Source organism: Canis lupus, chromosome 22 (genome assembly GCF_003254725.2).
Source record: "Canis lupus dingo isolate Sandy chromosome 22, ASM325472v2, whole genome shotgun sequence".
Lineage (NCBI taxonomy): Eukaryota > Metazoa > Chordata > Mammalia > Carnivora > Canidae > Canis > Canis lupus.
In genome coordinates, this window is record NC_064264.1 from 45535946 (window position 1) to 45556606 (window position 20661).

At 37.5% G+C, this 20661-nt stretch overlaps 1 protein-coding gene across 1 annotated transcript; it reads right to left on the reverse strand.

The window, feature by feature from the left end:
- Window positions 1-4484: 4484 nt before the first annotated feature.
- TGDS (TDP-glucose 4,6-dehydratase) lies at window positions 4485-20514 on the reverse strand. Its single transcript, XM_025441135.3, has 12 exons — window positions 20284-20514; window positions 18084-18150; window positions 16999-17067; window positions 15544-15634; window positions 13065-13207; window positions 12139-12237; window positions 11348-11407; window positions 10148-10191; window positions 9346-9511; window positions 7230-7288; window positions 6505-6602; window positions 4485-5327 (listed from the first exon to the last, which is right to left on the reverse strand). Exons 1-12 carry the CDS (start codon window positions 20367-20369, stop codon window positions 5242-5244), a joined length of 1068 nt encoding a protein of 355 aa, XP_025296920.1. The 5' UTR covers window positions 20370-20514; the 3' UTR covers window positions 4485-5241.
- Between the last annotated feature and the right edge of the window lie 147 nt (window positions 20515-20661).

Below are 20661 nucleotides of genomic sequence, written 5' to 3' on the forward strand. Positions count from 1 at the left end.
TCCTGGTTCACCCATTCATCTTTTAGTAGGATGGTCTTTAACCTCCATGTGTTTGAGTGTCTTCCAAATTTCTTCTTGTGACTGAATTCTAGTTTCAAAGCATTGTGGTCTGAAAATATGCAGGGGACAATCCCAATCTTTTGGTATCAGTTGAGACCTGATATGTGACCCAGTATCTGGTCTATTTTGGAGAAGGTTCCATGTGCACTTGAGAAGAATGTGTATTCAACTGCATTTTGATGGAAAGTTCTGTATATATCTGTGAAATCTATTTGGTTCAGTGTATCATTTAAGGCCCTCGTTTCTTTGGGGATGCTTCTTGGAAGATCTGTCATTTGCTGAAAGTGCTGCATTGAAGTCTCCTATTATTAGTATATTATTATCTAAGTATCTCTTTACTTTGGTTATTAACTGATTGATATACTTGGCAGCTCCCACCTTAAGGGCATAAATATTCATGATTGTTAGGTCTTCTTGTTGGGTAGACCGTTTAAGTATGATATAGTTTCTCTCTTCATCTCTTACTACAGTCTTTGATATAAACTCTAATTTATCTGATATGAGGCTTGCTACCCCAGCTTTCTTTTGAGGACCATTTGAATGGTAAATGGTTCTCCACCTCTTCATTTTCAGGCTGGAGGTGTCCTTAGGTCTAAAACAAGTCTCTTGTAGATAGCATATAGATGGATCTTGCTTTTTTATCCAGTCTGATACCCTGTGTCTTTTGATGAGATCATTTAGCCCATTCACGTTCAGAGTAACTATTGAAAGATATGAATTTAGTATCTTTGTATTACCTATTCAGTCCCTGTTTTTGTGGATTGTTTCTTTAGGCTCCCTCTTCCTTTTTTACAGCATCTCCTTTAATATTTCTTGCAGAGCCGGTTTGGTGGTCATGTATTCTTTCAGTTTTTGCCTATCCTGGAAGTTCTTTATCTCTCCTTCTATTCTGAATGACAGCCTTGCTGGATAAAGTATTCTTGGCTGCATGTTCTTCTCACTTAGGACCCTGAATATATCCTGCCAGCACTTTCTGGCCTGCCAGGTCTCTGTGGAGAAGTCTGCTGTTAATCTGATATTTCTCCCCATATAAGTTAAGAATCTCTTGTCTCCTGCTGCTTTAACAATTTTCTCTTTGTCTTTGGAATTTGTTAAGTTTCACTATTAAATGTCGAGGTATTGAATGGTTTTTATTGATTTTTTGGGGGTAGGGGAGAAGGATCCTCTCTATCTCTTGGATCTGGATGCCTGTTTCCTTCCCCAGATTTGGGAAGTTCTCAGCTATGATTTGTTCAAATATACTTTGTGGTCCTCTCTCAGCCTCTTCTGGAATCCCAATACAATTATATGTATATTCTTCCTTCTCAAGCTATCATTTATTTCCCTAAGCCTTTCCTTGTGGGCTCCTAATTGTTTTTCTCTTTCCTCAGCTTCCTTCCTTACCATCAACTTATCTTCTATGTCACTCACTCTTTCTTCCACCTCATTAACCCTACCAGTTAGAGCATTCAATTTGGATTGTATCTCATTTAATCTTTTTTTAATTTTGGTCTGATTAGATCTCAATTCTGCAGTAACGAAGTCTCTAAAGTCCTTTACACTTTTTTTCCAGAGCCACCAGTAGCTTTATAATTGTACTTCTGAAGTGAATTTCTGACATTGTTTTTAAATCCAAATTCTATAACTCTGTGGCAGAGTATTGTTTCCAGTTCTTTTTTTTTTTTTTTTTTTTTTTGTGGTGAATTCTCCTTCTAGTCATTTTTTCCAGCACAGACTGGCTGTATGAGTGGGCTGAATCAAAAATATCAACCATAACCTAAGTAAAATACACCCTCGATGATTTCTGAAGAGATCAGAGACTAGAAAAATAAAATAAAAAGAACAAAAGGACCACTAAAGTGAAAATTTTTGAAACAAAGTAGTAAAAAGCCAAAAACAAAGAAGGAAAAAAAGTAAATAAAAGAGAAAAAAAGGGGGGGATGTTGGTGGTGAGGAAGTGGTAGTGGAGAGAGAATGTAGTCTACCTGAGAGGTCCTAGAGGGTCATCCTCTTGGTTCTGAGTGTATTTTGTTCTGTGTTTTAGAATATGATCAATCCCAAATTTATATAAACCATCAATACTTATAAAAAGCCCCAACATTCACCACAAAAACATAAGATTAAAGAGGGGGGCAGAATGGGAATGAAGAGAGAATATTATCTCATAGAATGAACCAACATGGTGTTCCACTTGGTTCTTGGTGTATTTTGGTCATGTGTTAGGAGGTATTAACTTCCACCACCTTAAAACAAAAGGCAGAAAAAACAAAAAACAAAAAAGAAATACCCATATCTCGTATACCTACCAAATTAAATTGAATATGTTGAAGGGAATCCAGAAGTGAAAAATATTTCTAAAACACATAATTGTGGAAAAATGGAAGTCAAAAAGGAAAAAACTTAAAAATGAAGAGTTGGTAAAATATTATAGTTAAGGTAGGAAAAGAGAAGAAAATATTGGAAATTTTTAGTCTGAAATAAAAACGAGTCATAATGGAAAAAGGACAAAAAAGGACCCTTTAGTTCTATATACTATTTTCCCTCAGTCCTAGAGCTTTCCAGTGCTGCTTGTTCAGTAAACTTGCTCTTCCCTTGTACTTCCAGCAGTTTTTCTGGGGTATGGGTCTGCTGTGCTAATTCTCAGTTGTCTGTGCCTGGGTGGAGATGCCCACTTGTCAGGTGCTAGGCTCAGCATGAGCTGTGTATCCTGTGAAGCCTTTGTTCCTTAGAGACCCCACCTCTCCCAGGCACAAGGTGAAACAAAGGTAAAAAAAAAAAAAAAAAAATGTAGGCCAGATTTCCAGTGCTGGAGTCAAGCTCCCCACAAGTAACTAACTACAGCCTCCCAATCCACACTGGCCTAGATGTGCTCCTGCCGGCAGGCGCAGGTGCACTGATCTGCACAGTTTGCAGGGCGCCCAGTGGCAAGAGAGTTCTCACTTTTCTGTGCCCTCCCTGCATCTAACTGTCCCGGGGGTGGGGGGTGGGGGTAGGCAGAGGATCGCTGGCTTTGTCCATTTGTCTATCCCAGGGTGCCCTGGGATCCCCGGCTCTGCACCATTGGACCTGCACTCCTGGGGACCGCCTCTCCCAAAGGGAATGGAGTACAGCCACCTCCCTCTGTTGGCAAGCTCTAGTGTAAGGGCAGCTCCAGAGCCAGCCCGCCTAACCGACCGGCTTCTCTGAAACGCCCCAGAGGGCTGCGGCACTCCAGCCCTTTACCGATATCGCACCATGGTTCATAGAGAGCTTTCCTGCAGGCACCGCTCCTCCTATAGTGATTCCAGGGATCTTGAGGCTCCACTGCTCCTCCTGCGATTTTGCCCAATTTCCCTGCTTAGTACTTTTCTGTCAGGGAAAACTCCAGCGCGGGTTTTTAAAGTTCCTGCTTCTCTGGGGCTGGGGTTTTGTGCGCTGGAGGCTTTCACTGCCTGGCCTTAGCCAGGCTCCATGATTCTATTTATAAATAGAATAGCTCCATCCCCCACTTGATTCTTTTTTTTTTCCCCTTCCTACCTTATTAGAAGCAAAAACTTTTCTCTCTGTAGCATTCCAGGTGTTCTCTCTTTAAATCTCAGGTCGGATTCATAGGTGCTCAGGATGTTTTGAAAGTTATCTAGGTAAGTTTGTGGGACCAGATGAGTTGAGGACCCCTACTCTTCCGCTGTCTTGTCCTTTCTATCTTTCCACTGATTTTTCATGATATGTTCCTAATGCTTGTCAAGGTCATCTCCTGAGACTAGATAAATGATAAAGGCTAAGCCATATTGAATATAATGGCATTGGAAGTAAAAGTGTATGCAAAAATATGTACAAAAACAAATGACACAGAAAAAGTGTTATTTTGTCATCTACCCTCAATGAGCAAACTCCACCAAAGACCGTTTGCTCTCAGTTGATCCCATTTTCTGCCTGTAACTTCCTAGCCTCTCCAAGCTCTCACCTCCAGGCTCTTGTGTCCATCCCCCTCTCCATTTCCTCTAGCTACAGGCCACTCCCAAGAAGCACTCTCTTCCCTACACAACTGGGATGAGTGGGCAGCACTTCGGTCACTCTCACTCTCAGCCCCCTGCTCCCTCTGCTCATTCTGACTCTGATGATGCCCACCTCTGGATCAATCTATTTTTATGCATCTCAGAATTCTGAGACTACACTGTTCAACTTCAGTTTGTGTTTCACTCCTGTTTGGCAAATCCTCTTCCTAAGTTTGGATCTGTTTATACTTTTCTCGATCTCCACCTCCTCAAGGCCCATAAGAATGGAGTAACCATTCTTATCCCCCTCCTTTAGCCACCTCCGAGTTAATGACCTTGCTTCCTACTCCACAGAGGTAAGTCACCATCACTCATGCACCAAAGACAGAAAGTAGGGTACAATCATGGACTCCTTTCCCTTTCTCAATGCAATATGTCCAGTCAGTTGCTTTTTCAAGTCATCTTAAAGTCTTTTTAGTAGATAATTAAAAATATTTAATCAAGTAATATAAAATTTTTTCTACAGCAAAATAATAACATACCTTACTAAAAGCCACATTCTACATTAAATACATTAAAATTTTGATACTTTTATAAATAAAATCATTTTAAATGGTAAATACATGATAAAATTTCTTTCATACATGGTTACTTATATAGTTCAACAACTGATTTTGAAAATATAAAAATGACATCCTCCTTTTAAAAAACATTTAACTTAATTTTACAAAATTATCAAAAGTTAAAAAGTGCTAGATATTTTTACATTGTTCCCCTTTTAAAGCAATTATAGCACATCAGATCTTTACAAAAAGATGAATGAGAGCATATGGCTTATACTATATTGCCTAAAAACGAAAACTTGAGACTATCTGGGCAGTGGGGAAGGCTGGGAAGGTGAGTTCAGTGCCAGGGAAGGCTGTCATCCGTGCAGAGCTGTTCCCCATCCTGGTTCTCAGAACTGTGAGATTCCTCCTTCCAGGCACCCTCCTCTTCCTAGGCTTACTGATTCCTAACTTTCAGTAGAAAAGGTTTCTGAAAGAATCTTGATATTTAAATCCTATGGCAATACTAAAACTATTCTAAAGACTGAGGCATTTCGCATTTGAATTTTATGCAAAAAGTCACAATCTAATTCCATATGAAGAGGACACTTGGTCTCATCACTTGATTTCATATCACTTGTCGAGGTAGGATAATTTTCTTCTTTCTCTGAAAACTGTCCTCACTATACAAATGGTGGTTGTACTGGAAAGGGCTCTAATGCCTTTTCTGCATTCTTCCAGTTGTGAAAATTCTCTCTGTACCAGTCAACTAATAGCAAAAAAAAAAAAAAAAGAAGACAAAAATTAAAAATAAAACACTAAACACCAGTTAACCAACATTTACTGAGATCCTACTAAGTAAGAAAAATCCTACCCATCAGCTACTCAGATAATTTTACTCCGGTTCTTAAGAATCAGTCTTGACAAAGGGATGCCTCATGAAGAAAACAATTTGATTCTAACTAATCAATGTCTTTAATCGCAAAATGTTTCAATATCTAAAAATTTAGATTTAAAAATCAATTATTGTTTTCTTTTTAACTTTCAAAGTCCGTCAATACTGAATTTGTTGGCATAAGTGTTTAAGACATTCTAAAAATTCAGGGAGAAAGATAAGCTATTTGCACTGGTTTTAAAGTTACAGGAAAAAAATGTACTTTTTTGTTCATGTAAACATAGCAATACTGCATTATAGGCATAATAAGATGGCGTGACCTTCCTTCTGCTAATATGCAAAATTAGTTTATATGGCTATACTAACAGTAAAGGTTTTTTTAGTTAAAAAATGATAAATTATCTTTGAATTTGATTTTACAAATTCAATATAAGTACTGTGTCAAGCTCTTAGTGAAGACTTCTTTTCTACATATGAGTTTATCTTTTCTCATGAATACATTTTTAAACTGAACTTTAACTATATATAGATTTTATACACACTCAATGGCTATTTCTGCACATAGTAAATTTTATTTGTTTCTTTTTTTTTAAATTTTATTTGTTTCAATATAAAAAGACTTAAGACACTCAAAGACTGCAACTGCCTACATCTCATCAAATCTATGATGACACTGACCTTAAAATGGACCATTATTTTACGTACTACCAAGAAAGAAAGGAAGATGCAATAATAGTAAGACACTAGTGACTTTAAAACACACACCTTTAAAAGATGTGAAAAAAGTGAAAAGTTTGCACCTGAGAATCAGTGAACTAGGTTTCTGTCCTAGTAAGACATAGGAAGCCTGAGCAGAAGTCAGTGTGTGAAATTTAAGATGCTCAGGAAATATATTACTGTTGCTGGAAATACAGTAAATGTAACAACTTGAAAAGTGAAAATAATTTATCATGGCATTCTACCGAATTTATAGTGTTATAAAAGTAAATTACGTTTCCTTTAAATTTTTTCTGAATTTCCCTCTCCCCAAAAGGATCAATACATAACATACTTGTTTTCTTTATTCCTTCTTTCCAAGGCACTTTGGGTCTCCATCCTAAGCCCTGTATTTTTTCTGACTTCATTGGATATCTCATGTCATTGGTAGGTCTTAGAAAATAAAACAGATTTAAAATGACATTGTGGATATATATTTACAAATTTAAATACTCAGAGAAATAATGTGTGCCCATGAATCTTTTTTCCTTAAAAAAAAAAATGCATCCTGATGACATACTTTTATAGAAAAATAAAATACATGTAAAATAAAGTACATGTTTTAAAACATCATCTATAATCCCAGACACCTAACCCTCTCCATGGCTCGTCCTTTTCTGCTTTTAGCCACAATTTGGGTATGAAGGCAGTGCCTCATAAATGAATGTTTGATGAATGAATAAACACCCATAAACTTATTAGTGCTCTTATGTTTCACACCTTGGGTCAGGTACTTTATCTATGTTATAATAAAACCTTAAAATACTTCTGTAAATGAGATAGTATTATCCCTATTTCACTCTCGAGGAGACCTCAGACTTGGAGTAACTTTCTTTAAGTCACACAGCTAGTAAGCAGCAATGTCACACTTTATTTTTTTGACACATAATTAGGAAAAAATATTTTAGTGGAACTCTAAAGAGCGATAACACTAGTTTCTGGTTAAGTCTACTTATTTTAGAATTGTGTAAGGATCCAAGATTTCACAACCTTTCCCCAGTGTTTTAAGTTGTTACTTACCTATCATTAACATAATCCACCCAGGTTTCCATTTCAGACTCTGAACTGGTCTCTTTGATCTGTCAAAATGGAGAAGGCTTTTGAATCAACAATTATAAAATAAGACTAGAGAATAACAAAGGTATTCAAGAGCTGATTCAAAAGACAAGAAAAACAACCCCTTCAGGGCACCTGAGTAGCACAGTTACCGTATGACTCCTGATTTCTGCTCAGGTCACAATCTCAGGGTCCTGAGATCAAGCCCCATATTGTGCTCCACACTCAGTAGGGAGTCTGCTTGAAGATTCTCTCTCCTTCTCCCTCTACCCCCAACTTGTGCACACACTTTCTTTCTCTAAAATAAATAAATAAATCTTTAAAAAAGAAAAGAAAAAACAAAAACCCCTACAAAGTGGGGGAGACAGCTAAAATAAAGAGCATTTTAGTAAGACTTTCCATTCTTGGGCAGTTCGGGTGGCTCAGCCCGGGTGGCTCAGGTTTAATGCCGCCTTCAGCCCAGGGCCTAATCCTGGAGACCTGGGATTGAGTCCCACATCAGGCTCTCTGCATGGAGCCTGCTTCTCCCTCTGCCTGTGCCTCTGCCTCTCTCCCCCTCTATCTCTCTGTCTCTCTCATGAATAAATTAAATCTTAAAAAAAAAGTTTTTCCATGCTTTATAACCCACATTCCAACTGAAGCTCACAAAGAATACTCATTGCATAAACTAGGGGAGAAAATTAATTTTTTGACTCTTGGTTATTATTCAATGTGGTTTTATAATTTATAATAAGAAATATAAATTTGGTCTTATCCCTGTTCCTAAAACTGTTGGAATTTCCCAAGTGATGAGAGAGAGAGGTGTATTTTGCTACTTATAACAAGCCCCTTTTAAGCACACCAGAGTTAATGTTAAGTCCCTAAGGATGGGAGCTGGTTGCCAAGGAAACCGACCCTGTGCTTAGAGGGCTGGAGACTGAATTCATAACCAGTGGTCAATAATTTAACCAATCAAACCAATTTAATGAAATATCTATAAAAACAAAACAAAACATAACAATGGGGTTTGAAGAATATCTGAGCTGCTGAAAACTGGGAGGTGCTGGGAGGGTGATGTGCCCAGAGTGCACGGTCAATCCACACCTCTTCCCCATATCTTGTCCCATGCATCTCCAGAATCTGGCTGTCCCTGAGTTCTATCCTTTTCAATAAGCCAGTCATCTAGAAAATAAACTGTATTTCTCAATTCTGTGAGTCACTCCAGCTAAGTACCTCTGCTGTATAGTGAGTTGATCAGAAGCACAGGTGACAACCAGGTTTTGTAGTTGGCACCTGAAGCAGAGGATAGTCTTATTGGACTGAGCCTTTACTCATGGGATCTTTTTTTTTTTTTTAATTTATTTATTTATTTTTTAAGATTTATTTATTTGAGATAAAGATAGAGAGCAAGAAAGCACAAGCATCAGTGGGGTGAGGCAGAAGCAGACTCCCCACTGAGCAGGAATCCTGATGCAGGGCTCAATCCTGGGACTCTGGGATCATGACCTGAGCCAAAGGCAAATGCTTAACTGACTGAGCCATCCGGGTACCCCCAAAGCCTGGATGGGACCTGAAGCTATCTCCAGGCAGATAATGTCAAATTGAGTTAAATAATAGGCCACCCAGCTTGTCTCTGAGAATTTCTTGGTGTGGAAAACCCACATATTTGGAGTACAGAGTATCCTGAGAGTACTACTACTGTAAAGGAAAAGTATTTCCATATACCAAGTCTCCCTTTCTACTGAATCCTGAGACTGAGAATTGATGTTCATTAATACTTACATACACTCTTAACTATAATTACTTACATATCCTCAATCCTTAAGACTGGGACACACAGTTTTATATTTCTAACATTGAGGTATTTGTTGTAAGTATCTAAATTTCATGTTATAGGATTTTTATTTTTCTAAAAAGCTATTAGAAAGGACTGAATTAACTTCAAATAATGGCATATCTTCATCATGTACTTTTCATTTTTCTACTCATTCACCTTTCAATTGAGTAAATTGTAAATTGCTGATTTTGACTAAACAAGTGATTATGGCCAGTAATTTAGTGACAATTTTGAAAACCCTACTCTTTTACAATATATACATACCAGTTGTATTAGTTCTTTGGCAAGCTGGAGAACTGACATTTCAAAATTGGTTCCGATGTTATAAATTTCACCTGGTTTTCCCTTCTTGAGGACAGTGAGAAATGCTTCTACTACATCAGTAGCATAAAGGAAATTTCTTGTTTGAAGTCCTGATCCATGAATGCAGCTAAAAAGATTAAATGAAACAGAATCATAAAGTATAAAAAGTAAGCTCTCTCAAACCAGGGTAACACAATGGCTGGGTACAATTCCAGAGAAGCCAATTCCCATGGAGAACCTAGAAATCTTTAACTGAAAACACAAATTCTTATGACTTTTCTAAATTTTATCCATAATTTTTAAATGACCTCCACATGTCCTACAGCATTCAGTAGGAAAGTGGCAAACATATAAATGACCCCTGAGAAATAAGTTATTCATCAATTTTCTACCTCAAGTTCATTTTGAAAAAATATACATAGCTCTGTGAATTAAATATATTAAATCCTTTGGAAAAGTAAAATTATATAGACAGATGTCAAATCTTAATGCTATAAATCAGAGTTCTAGGATATATTATTTAAGAATTGAAATTATTAAAAAAATTGAAATTATCCTAATAAGTATATTATAAAGATGAATAACAGAACATAGTTATTTTAAAAACCATCACATTGATTGTAGAAGGAATTTGTAAATTTGTGAAAACATTCAATTCTATGGCCTTCAACTCTTAAGACTTCATGATTTTCAAGACAGGCTGTCACCAATACTATCTACGTATCAGAAAAACATATGGGTACAAAGGTAAATAGTAACATACCATTTCCTGTTGTGTTGTAGCAAAGATATAAACTTTGGAATAACCTAAAAGAATATTTAAATATCATTTCAGACCTTGGAATTCACTCGTTAATACGAATCTAACTCATCATAAGATTAAAAGATTATGATTAATAAGAAATATATAAATTCTAATTCTTATCAGTTCAAGAAAAAAGCTATTATAATTTTGATAAGTTAAAGAACTCTAAGATAGCTTCTTATTTCACAAAAACAAGGTATATGCTGGACAAATATAAAGACAAAATGATACAAATAGTGTACAGATTCAGAAAAAGTCTTCATGAACAGTTTGGTCTCTTTGCAAAAGTCCACCTTGGGTTTCCTAAGGGCAGGAATCATATCCTACTTATTGCTTTGCATACAGCACCTAATCAATCATGCTCGTGAAATTAATAAAAAGTAAATTCCAGTGCTATTGAATTCAAAGAAAAGTTACGTTAAACAGGGTGAGATATAATATTAAATTGAAAGATACTGCTCAAATTAAGCAAAGTAGATATTAAGACCAGTAGATCATGATGAGGCCTTTCTTTGGGCAGAGATAAAAGCAACCAGCTGGAAAGTGAAAAACCCTATCTCTAAATTTTTAGGCACAGAAGGCAATGGTTACTTAAAATTAGGCTTAATGATATAGAACCAACTGCACAGTTGGTTCAGCCTTTTAGCTATATTTCTTTATTCACCACTTGTTACTACTTTCTAGAAGATATTCAGGCCAGCAACAATAAAGACAGGAAGACAAATGTCTATATAAGCTTCCTGCATGACTCTCTGACTAGCTCTTAATTTTCTTGACTGCAAAGGAAGAGTTTTCAGCAACACAACAGGAGTGATGGGAATGTGCTGTAGTGCTTTGGAATCCTGAAAAGCACCAGGTATGTCCACATTATCATCTCACTGGATCCTTCAAAATCCCTTCAGATTATTTTCATTATCCCCAATTTAAAAATGGTGCTCCAAGGACCTAAGGTCACACCAGCTGGTGTCAGGTTGAGACTTGAACTCAGGTCTTCAGACTCTAAACCTCATGAGATTTGCACATGGCCTATACGGCACTTATAATTATGTATAATTACAGCAGAAATTATTCCAAACAAATAACTAAAGAGAGATTATCCTAAATAATGAGAAGCTACAATTTGCTGAAATACACTATGGATGCACAAGTAGAATATACCTTTTCTGGATACTGATGTGGTCCGTAAACATTACTGCTTCGTGTGATGACAGCTGGAAACTTAGAGAGTACTCAACGTTAATGCAATAAGAGGTCCAATTGTAATGGTTTTCTAAACATAGTCCTAAAAGATGGGCACTTGCAGCTAAATAACTCCACACACCTTAAGGACAGAAGCAAAGAGGTTTTTTTTTTTTTTTTTCCCCCGATGTAAGGTTCCTGAAAATACGGGAGAGGATAGGATTTAGAGAAAGGCAGAGGCTCCTAAAAGGAGGAAGAAGAATATTTTCTTTCCTGGGACCAGGGCAGGATCAATATAGATGGGTGTGGTTTAATTAGGTTTGATAGTAGAAAATTAAAGGAATTTCTACCCGATGACTTCAGAGACTACATCTTGGACCTTAGGTTTGGTTATATGTTAAACTTTAAGGGCAGCCCTGGTGGCTCAGTGGTTTAGTGCTGCCTTTGGCCCAGGGCGTGATCCTGGAGACCCAGGATCGAGTCCCACGTCGGGCTCCCTGCATGGAGCCTGCTCCTCTCTCTGCCTGTGTCTCTGCGCCTCTCTCTCTCTCTCTCTCTCTCTATGAATAAATAAATAAAATCTTTAAAAATAAATAAATATATAAATAAACTTCAAGATGTCTTTCTTTGAAGCACCAACTCCAGCTGTAATACTCTATGCACCGCGTAAATAAGAAAATATATATGGAATGTTGTTAATGCTAACTTGGGAGTTTTATCATCTAAGTCAAAAGAAAAATGATCCAAGAGGTTCTGAAATGAGTTCTTACTTTATATCGTTCCCAATAAGACTGTACAAAACACTCAGCAGCTGCTTTAGATGATGCATAAGGATTTGTAGGCTGTTTGGGTGAAGATTCATCAAATTCCTAATTTTAAAAAAGATGTATTAAAAATATATTTTATGCATAGTTTCTAAGCAGAAAAATCAGAAAACATATTACAAATTTGATATATTATTATATGTTGAAAAACATTTACTGAACCCCAACCATGTCCCTGGCATTTTTCTAAGCATTTTTATATAGTAGCATTCATAACAACCCTATAAGACAAGCAGAGAGAACAGCAAGTGCAAAGGTCCTGGGACAGAAGTGTGTCCAAAGGAACTGCAAGGAGGTCTGTGTGAGGGAAGAGAAATGGAAGATGAGGCCGGAAAGCTAGAGGGAGGCCAGAACACGTAGAACCCTGAAGGCCAGTGTAAAAATATGAACAGGTTTTGAGCAGAGTAATGTCATTATCTGACTTCTATTTTAAAAATCATCCTGGCTGTGGTGTCGCATCTGATGTAGGGTGACAAAAGTACAAAAAGAAAAAAGTTCGCCTCATAAAAATTGCAAAGAGAATTGAGAATAACTTTTTCTCACAGGTAGGGCTGGATATTGAGGAGAAGTAGTCAGGGTCTGCTTTTTTTCATTATAAGTTTTTTTAAGCTGCTTGATTTTTGTCACTATGTATGCGTTTAGGTAAAAACATAGAACAGAATGAGGTCACTCATTGAAAACAGTGACTATGAAAAATATAGAGGAGAATAGAGACATCTTTTGCATAAAAAGTACAATATATACAAATGATTAAAAAAGGAGAACAGATTCCAGTTTCTACAATAATTTCACATTCATTCCTTGACATTCCAATGTTTCTCAAGTGAGCAAGAGAAAGGTGAGCAAGGCATATATACATCTTCTAAACTTACCTTATCAAGACTGCCTCCATATACTTCATCTGTGCTAACATAAATAAACTTCTCCACTCTGGCTTCATGAGCAGCACTTACCAAAACATGAGTGCCATAGACATTAACATACGTAAATTCAAAGGCACGTACAAATGAAAGATCTAAAAAAAGAGAAAAAGCTAGAACACTTCCACTCAAGAGACAAAACAAATATCGAACAGTAGACTCAGCTTTAAGGAAAGCTCTATTCACTTCTCTTCATTTGCCACAACTACAATAATTAAAAAAAAAAAATAACAAAAACACACTGCTCTTTATGCTTTAAGCCTAAATTATAAAGTACCTGCAAATTCTTAGAACCTAGAAAACTATCAGTGCTAAATTTGCAAGAAAAACTTTTTTTAATTCTAAAAAGAAAAAAACAATACATCTAAATTTAAAATGTTCTTAAATTTAAAACTCGAAACTTCTAGTTCCTACTAATAGGCGTTCTTAAATTTAAAACTTGAAACTTCTAATTCAGATCATTCTGTTATTGCCAAAAACATAATAAATGCTGGATAAATTATTTTTAAAATAAATTTACTTTGAAAAATAGATTCTCTATAATCCAAGAATGAGAGGAACTTTACTAAATATGGTTCAAAATCCAAAAGCAAAAGGGAAAAAAAATGATGAATTGAACTATGCAAATCTCTTGCTTTTAGAAAAAACAAACCAAAAAATCTAAAAAAGTAAAAAGACAAATGACAAACTGAGATGATTATTTGAACTTATCAGAAACAAAGGGCTAAATATTTAATCTACAAAGAAGTTATAAAAAACAAAAAGGAACAACCCTATAGTAAATGGATAAGAAACATAAACCAACAGTTTAGACAAGAAATACAAAGATCCTTAGGCTTAAGATACCCAGCCTCAATTATAATAAGGAAAATCCAAAATGAAAACTCATCAGATTGGCAAAAATTTAAAAATTTGACAATAACTTCTTCTGTTGGTGAGGCTACAGGGAAAGCTACCTTATACATGAGGAGTTAAGAATGCAGTGTTTTCAACCCCTAGGGAATGAGATTTCTCAATATCTACACAAATTACATATGCTTTTACCCCTTAACCCTGGTTATTGGGCTGAACTATGTTCCCCCAAAATTCATGATGGAGCCCTAACCCAAATATAGGATGTGCCTATGAAGAGGTGATTAAATAAAAATAAGGCCATTCCAGTAAGCCCTAATCCAATGTAACTAGTAGCCTTCAAAGAAGAAATGTTGACACAAAAAGAAACACTAGGGATGCACCGAGGAAAAACTGTGAGGACACAGTGAGAAAGTGGCCGTGTGCAAGCCAAGGAGAGAAGCTTGAGAAGAAACCAACCCTGCTGGCACTCGGATTTCCAGCCTCCAGAACTAAGAGCAATAAATTTCTGTTGCTTAAGTCCCCTAGTCCATGGTATTTTGTTACCGTAGCCCCAGCAAACTGATCTATCTTGAATTCCTTCTTCTAGGAATCTCTACCGAACATCAATTGACAAATATACAAAAGGACACAGGCATGAAGCCATCCACTGCAGTGCTATTTAAATAGCAAAATGCAGGAAATAAACACAAATGTAGGACATCTACACAGTGGAGTATACAACAATAAAAAGGGATGAGGAATAGCTCTATATTCTGTTATAGAATAATCTCCTAAATATGCTGTAGAGAAGACTAAGGAAAATTATAATTTTTAACTCCGGTAATAAGGCAGTAATACTAACTAATGTTAACTAGTTACATTAGTAATAGTAACTAATGTTACTAAGTTAGTAATACTAACTAACTAATGAGGACTCAGCAACATTCTATATTTTGTTTAGGTGATGGCCATATGGGTATTCACATCTATCATTTTTTTTTTAAGATTTTATTTATTTATTCATGAGAGACACAGAAAGACAGGCAGAGGCACAGGCAGAGGGAGAAGCGGGCTCCATGCAAGGAGCCCGACGTGGGATTTGATCCCAGGACCCCGGGATCTCGCCCTGAGCTGAAGGCAGATGCTCAACCGCTGGGCCACCCAGGTATCTCTCACATCATCATTATTCATCTAGCTTTACTTCTAAATTCTTCTTAATGTATGATATTTTTCACAATATTAAATGTTAGACAATTAGAAGATATCCCAGATGCACAAAACAAAAAACTAATATTATATTGTTCAACTGTGTATCCACCACCCAGTTTAAAAAAAAAAAAATTAAGTTGAAGGCACATCTCCCCAGAAGTAATCATTATATTGAATTTGGTTAAACTCAAAGTTTTTAAGATAGAATTTAAGGTTATATTTCAATCTATATTAATAAAAGTGGAAAAGCACCCTGTTTTTCTGGTAGAGCATGGTATGTATTCATTCAAAGACCTATTAAGTCCCTGCTTGTTTTAAGTTCAACACTGTACTTTGATTTATGGAAAAAATTTTGCCCATCATAACTGTAACATAAAACAGTGCTTACCTACATGTGTTTGTGCAGCAAAATGTAGTACTATATCTATTTTCTCTGTTTCAAAAAGCAGTTTCACAAAGTGAGAATTACATATGTCACCCTATATGAAAAGCAAACAGGAAAAAGTGAAGTTTCTCTGAGCACTCCCATTTGTAATAACCATTTTACTACATGAACCAAAACAACTATAAAAAAAATTAATCCCCACCACCTGCTTTAATAGAGAATACTTGAAAATTGAACCAAAGGGTAAAATAAATATAGTAATGATGTATTTCTCCACTATTCTAGGATATAAGATACTCAACTCAAAGTACTTTTTTGCAAATATGTCTTTAAAACAGTATTTTATTGAGCACCAAACCAGCACTAAGAACTGTGCTAGCTTTTTCCCATAATATTCTTGCCAACCTAAGGTCATATTAACAGGAAATTTTTTTTTAGTTAGTTTTTTTGTTTATTTATTTATTTATTTATGATAGACATAGAAAGAGAGAGAGAGAGAGGCAGAGACATAGGAGGAGGGAGAAGCAGGCTCCATGCAGGGAGCCCGACGTGGGACTCGATCCTGGGACTCCAGGATAGCACCCTGGGCCAAAGGCAGGTGCTAAACGGCTGAGCCACCCAGGGATCCCTACAGGAAATTTTTTAAACATATTTTTTAAAGTTTGAGGTAACCATTATTACAATATACTTAAAGTTAAGTGTAACAATTACATTGACATTTAAAAAAATATGTTTCACCACAACTAAGTGAATTTATGAGAACTTTTGATGTTATATGTACGTTTCATCTTCCTAAAAATGTGTATTCTCAACAATTCTTTGGTGACTGAAATACTTTCATATAGAAGAACAGAATTATAAAATGTTTGCTCAGTATATTCTTTACAGTTTGTGGTGAAAAAGACAGTTCATAGAGTATCTTCTTTAAAAAATCATAAATCATGAGTTAATTTCATTTGACATTAAAATTTCCCTTTGTAATGATCTGGCGCCCTGGTTTATACTTTAGACTCTTCTAAGTGTGCCTAGTAAGAATCAGCCTTCCGGAGCCAATCAATCCACCTTCATTGAAGAAGATTATCCCATGGGCTGCCCGGTGAGCTTTCTGGCTATTGCCTGCCCTCAGTAAAACTCCCCTTTATACCAATCTCTTTAAATCCCAGCAAGGCCTCAGTAAGAAGGCTAGGGAGGACCTACAAATCATGAAGCATGTAAGTTCAATCAGCTACCTATGGATCTGCCAAGGCACCAAATATCACATGCAGCTTTATAGTGGTATTAGTCTTAAAGCAGCTTTCTCTAAAGCACGTGGTACTTTTGGAAATTAAAAGGTCTTTTATAAGCATGTTTTCTAACCCCACATTACACAAGCTTGCAAAGTAGAAAGACAGAATGTCTAAATGAATGGCTAAAGAGGCACAGTATAATAATTACATAATTATAAGAAAATTTTCATACCTGTATAAATTTGTAGTTTTGTTTGTTAGAAATGGTTTCAAGATTCTTCAGGCTTGCACAGTAATCCAGCTTAAAATAAGTGAGGAAGAGAGAGAGAAACAACACAGAAAGTGATAATAGCTTTTCCTATAAAATATCAAGTTATTTTAAGGACTACAAATGTTCTGATTGTAATACAAAAACATGTCTTCTTAAAGTGTTTCCTCTTTGTGTTTTTAGGAGTCGCTGATAGCTTAAAAAGTAAATAACAAAAGCCATGTAATTTTGTTATCTTTTCAAAATACAAAAAATTACGTTTAGAAACCCTTCCTTTAAAAAATTTCTCTGCCCAGGCTGCCCCTAGCCATCAGAAAGGGTACCATTTCTTACTGCAAAGAAATTGGTATGCAAAAAACAATTGCACCTGTGTTATGCATATTATAACTCATTATACTGTTTCCTGGGCTAATTGTTGGTAAATTTCTGTACAGGTGAGGAGAAAAATTACTGTCCATGAGAGTAAGGCATGCAAGAATTGATAAGACCTACAGATTATTCTGTCTATAGATTTTTACTATTATATTTTATGAAATTAAGGTAACTAATTGCATCTTGTGCTTAAAATAAAAAATCCAGTGATTACCAATCATGGCATTCAGAATCTCCAGGGAGACTTCAATTATTACAGAAAAATCCTTAAAACTAAATTAGTTTCAAATTAAGAAATATGTAATTTTCCAGGAGGTGGCAGTTATAAAATCAAATCATCTAATAATAAAATCAAATAATCAGAGTATCCCAAACTCCAGAAAAAGGTTCATAATCACAAGATTACACTAAATATTGAACTCAGGGTTGAAATTTTTCTTTTTTTGGGGGGGGGGGTTGAAATTTTTCTTTTGGTAAAAATACTGCACTTAAAGCCTTTACTTAATGGGCTATCATAATGAAAAACTTTAAAAAGACTAAGTACAGCATGATCACATGACTATGTAGGCCTCTAAGTTGCTAAAATGACTAAATGAAACACTGAAATAACAGCATGATAAGATTCTAATACTTTAAAAAAAATATCAGTGCTTGAAGCTCATTTTTATAAAACTCACCTTGTCTAGATTTATGATCATATAGTTTGGATAATCTTCTACTAAAGAGACAATCACATGTGATGCGCTTTAAGGAAAAAAGTGCTCTTGTTAGTAGAAAATTTAACCTTTTCCCTAAATTCTTAACATTTCCTAAATATTACCATATGCTATTAGGAAACTATTCAAAGATACCTTTAAGTTTCAGCAAAATAACAGAAATAACATAACTACATTGAATATGCTCCCTCCCCTGCCCTTTTACTAACTTTCTCAACATAATAAATAGTCAGTATTGATGCACCGATATTCTTTTGCACTGTGGGGAAAAGAGAATTTACTGGTTCTGGGTACAAGAAAAAAAATAGTCTAACCAAATAATTTTGTCCACATGTGCTTTGAGTGTGGGAGTGAAGCAGGATGATAAATACCATGGGTGGTGGTCAGTACAAACATACTGAAATTATAACATATCCTTTAAGAGACTGTAGGTATAACTGCAAAAATTAATTAGTCTGAGCACAGGAGTTGCCTATGTTCACAGTAACCCTACTGCAATTGCTATCTCTTGGTACAAGAATTTGGTGATGTAAACTACAACCCTCAGGGAAGTTCTAGATTAAATCTAGGTTTCCAAAGCTAATAATAGCTGAGGCCATCCGGAGCTGGAGAGCCATGGTGGCTCCTGGGTTTCTGAGGACCTTGAAGTGGAACCACAGGCATGACTCAGTGAGATGATCCGTCATTCAGGTTTTCTCATATACACAACATTGGGTTCTCAGGAACAAGGGCTGCCTCTGACCAAATTATGAACTCAGAGTTTGTACTTGACAGCCCTTTCACAGCATTTTCTGGGACTTGCCCTTTCAGGACCATCCCTCTCACACCCTTTTATGCCCACACCCCTCTTCACATTCGGTAAACCAACCTTGCCTGCCTGGTACCCTCCTTATTGTCGGATTTGAAAGGGTGATTTAATGTGCTCAGAGGGGAGGTGATTCCCATGTTCGTCTTTCACTAGACATTGCGAGTTTCCTGTTGCTACCTGTGTATTCATCCATTCGGTAACTACTGAACACCTCTGTTAAACAAGCCAGGCATTCTTGTAGATGCTTAATGAACAAGAGTCTCTGCTCCCATCCAATTTACATTCTAGAGTAGAGATGCAGGCAGTAAGTAAGTAAACACTAATACACAATATAATTGTGGGTGGTGATTAGTACGTTAGTCGGGAAAGGGGCTATTTTATCTAGGATAGCCAGGTAACGCCTGTCCCAGGAGGCTGTATCTCAGTAACCATCAAACTAAGTGATATAAGCGGCCTAACCAAAGGGGAAGCAAGTGCAAAGGCCTCAAGTCAGGGGGAATGGGCTTCATCTGTTCCAGAAACTCCAAAAAGAGGTGGAATGTCAGACCAGGTTGGAAAACCAGGGCCTGGACACTTGAGTCTTCTTAGATATGCTAAAGAGTTTTGGTTTTATTCTAAGTTTGACAGGAACCACTGGGGTAAAACTCCATGCACTTATTTACTTAATAAACACTGACTTCTGTGTGCAGAACAGATTTTAAGGGAACAAGAGGGGAAGCAGTATGACCAACAGGAAGCTACAATGGTAATCTAGGCAGAAGAAGACAGTAACGTGGACTAGGATAGGAGCGGGTGTAGAAGTATTCACTTCGGATGCAGTGAAATAGGACTTACTGATTGCATGTGGGTGTGAGAGGGAAGGAGGCATCACACATCTAGTCCAGGTCAAAGCACCATAACAGGGTTTTGTTTTTGTTTTTTTTTAAACCCGCTAAATAAAAGAATGTCCTACCATAATCCAAAAATCGTTTCTTGGAGCTTATACGTACAAGGCCTGTGCATGGAAGGGGCGGGCTGGAGGGTGGGGCAGTCGGTGAAAGCTTACTGCAACCTGGGTGCACTCAGAAGAGTGTCAGGTGCATCCCCGGCCAGGTAAGAGGGCGGGTGTCACTACAGCACCGTGGCTTCGGGTGGGAGGCATCTTAAAGAAGCCGCAGTTTCAAAGCAACCAAGTCCTCGCAGGCGCGGGTGGGAGAAGAAGGTAGGCTGATCCCCGGCGTGCGTTAAGACCCTCCCCGTATCAGAACCGCCCCCCCCCCAAGCTGGTTTCAAGTTTCCAAGAGCAAGCAGGGGCGCAGGAAAAGGCTGGGGTCTCTGGGGAGCCACTAGTCGGCCAGCGGCGCCGTTACCTACATGAAACCAGCACCCCCGGTCACCAGGAGCCGCTTCGCAAAGCTGCTGGGAGGACCCAAGGGCTCCGCCCGGCCTGCAGACGACATCTCCCAGCTCAGCTGTGCCCGGCGGCGTAAAGCGCCAGCTCCGTACCCCGCAGGGAAGGTCCACCGCGACTTTTCGCGACACGTCTCGCCGCCGGGACACGTCAGTGGGACTCGCGGCAGCCGCTTCCGGAGCCTGGCCGGCTTGTCCCCGCCCACTGGCGGGCGGGGCCCTGGAGTGCGTGGGCGGTGCTGGGCTACTGCGCCTGCGCAGCTCTGCTCCGCCCACACCTGGCCCGCGGGGCGCAATCGGGGTGGCCGGGAAGCGGGGTCCTGGAACGTTTTGTAAGTGACA

Bases quoted from the DNA above. Each gene is read 5' to 3' on its own strand.
- TGDS (XM_025441135.3), bottom strand. From the start codon at position 20,369: ATGTCGTCTGCAGGCCGGGCGGAGCCCTTGGGTCCTCCCAGCAGCTTT. The intron at 18,151-20,283 runs GTAGGTAACGGC...TTTTCCTTAAAG, and splicing joins ACCGGGGGTGCTGGTTTCAT to CGCATCACATGTGATTGTCT. The intron at 11,408-12,138 runs GTAAGAACTCAT...GTACTCTCTAAG, and splicing joins CTTATTGGGAACGATATAAA to TTTCCAGCTGTCATCACACG.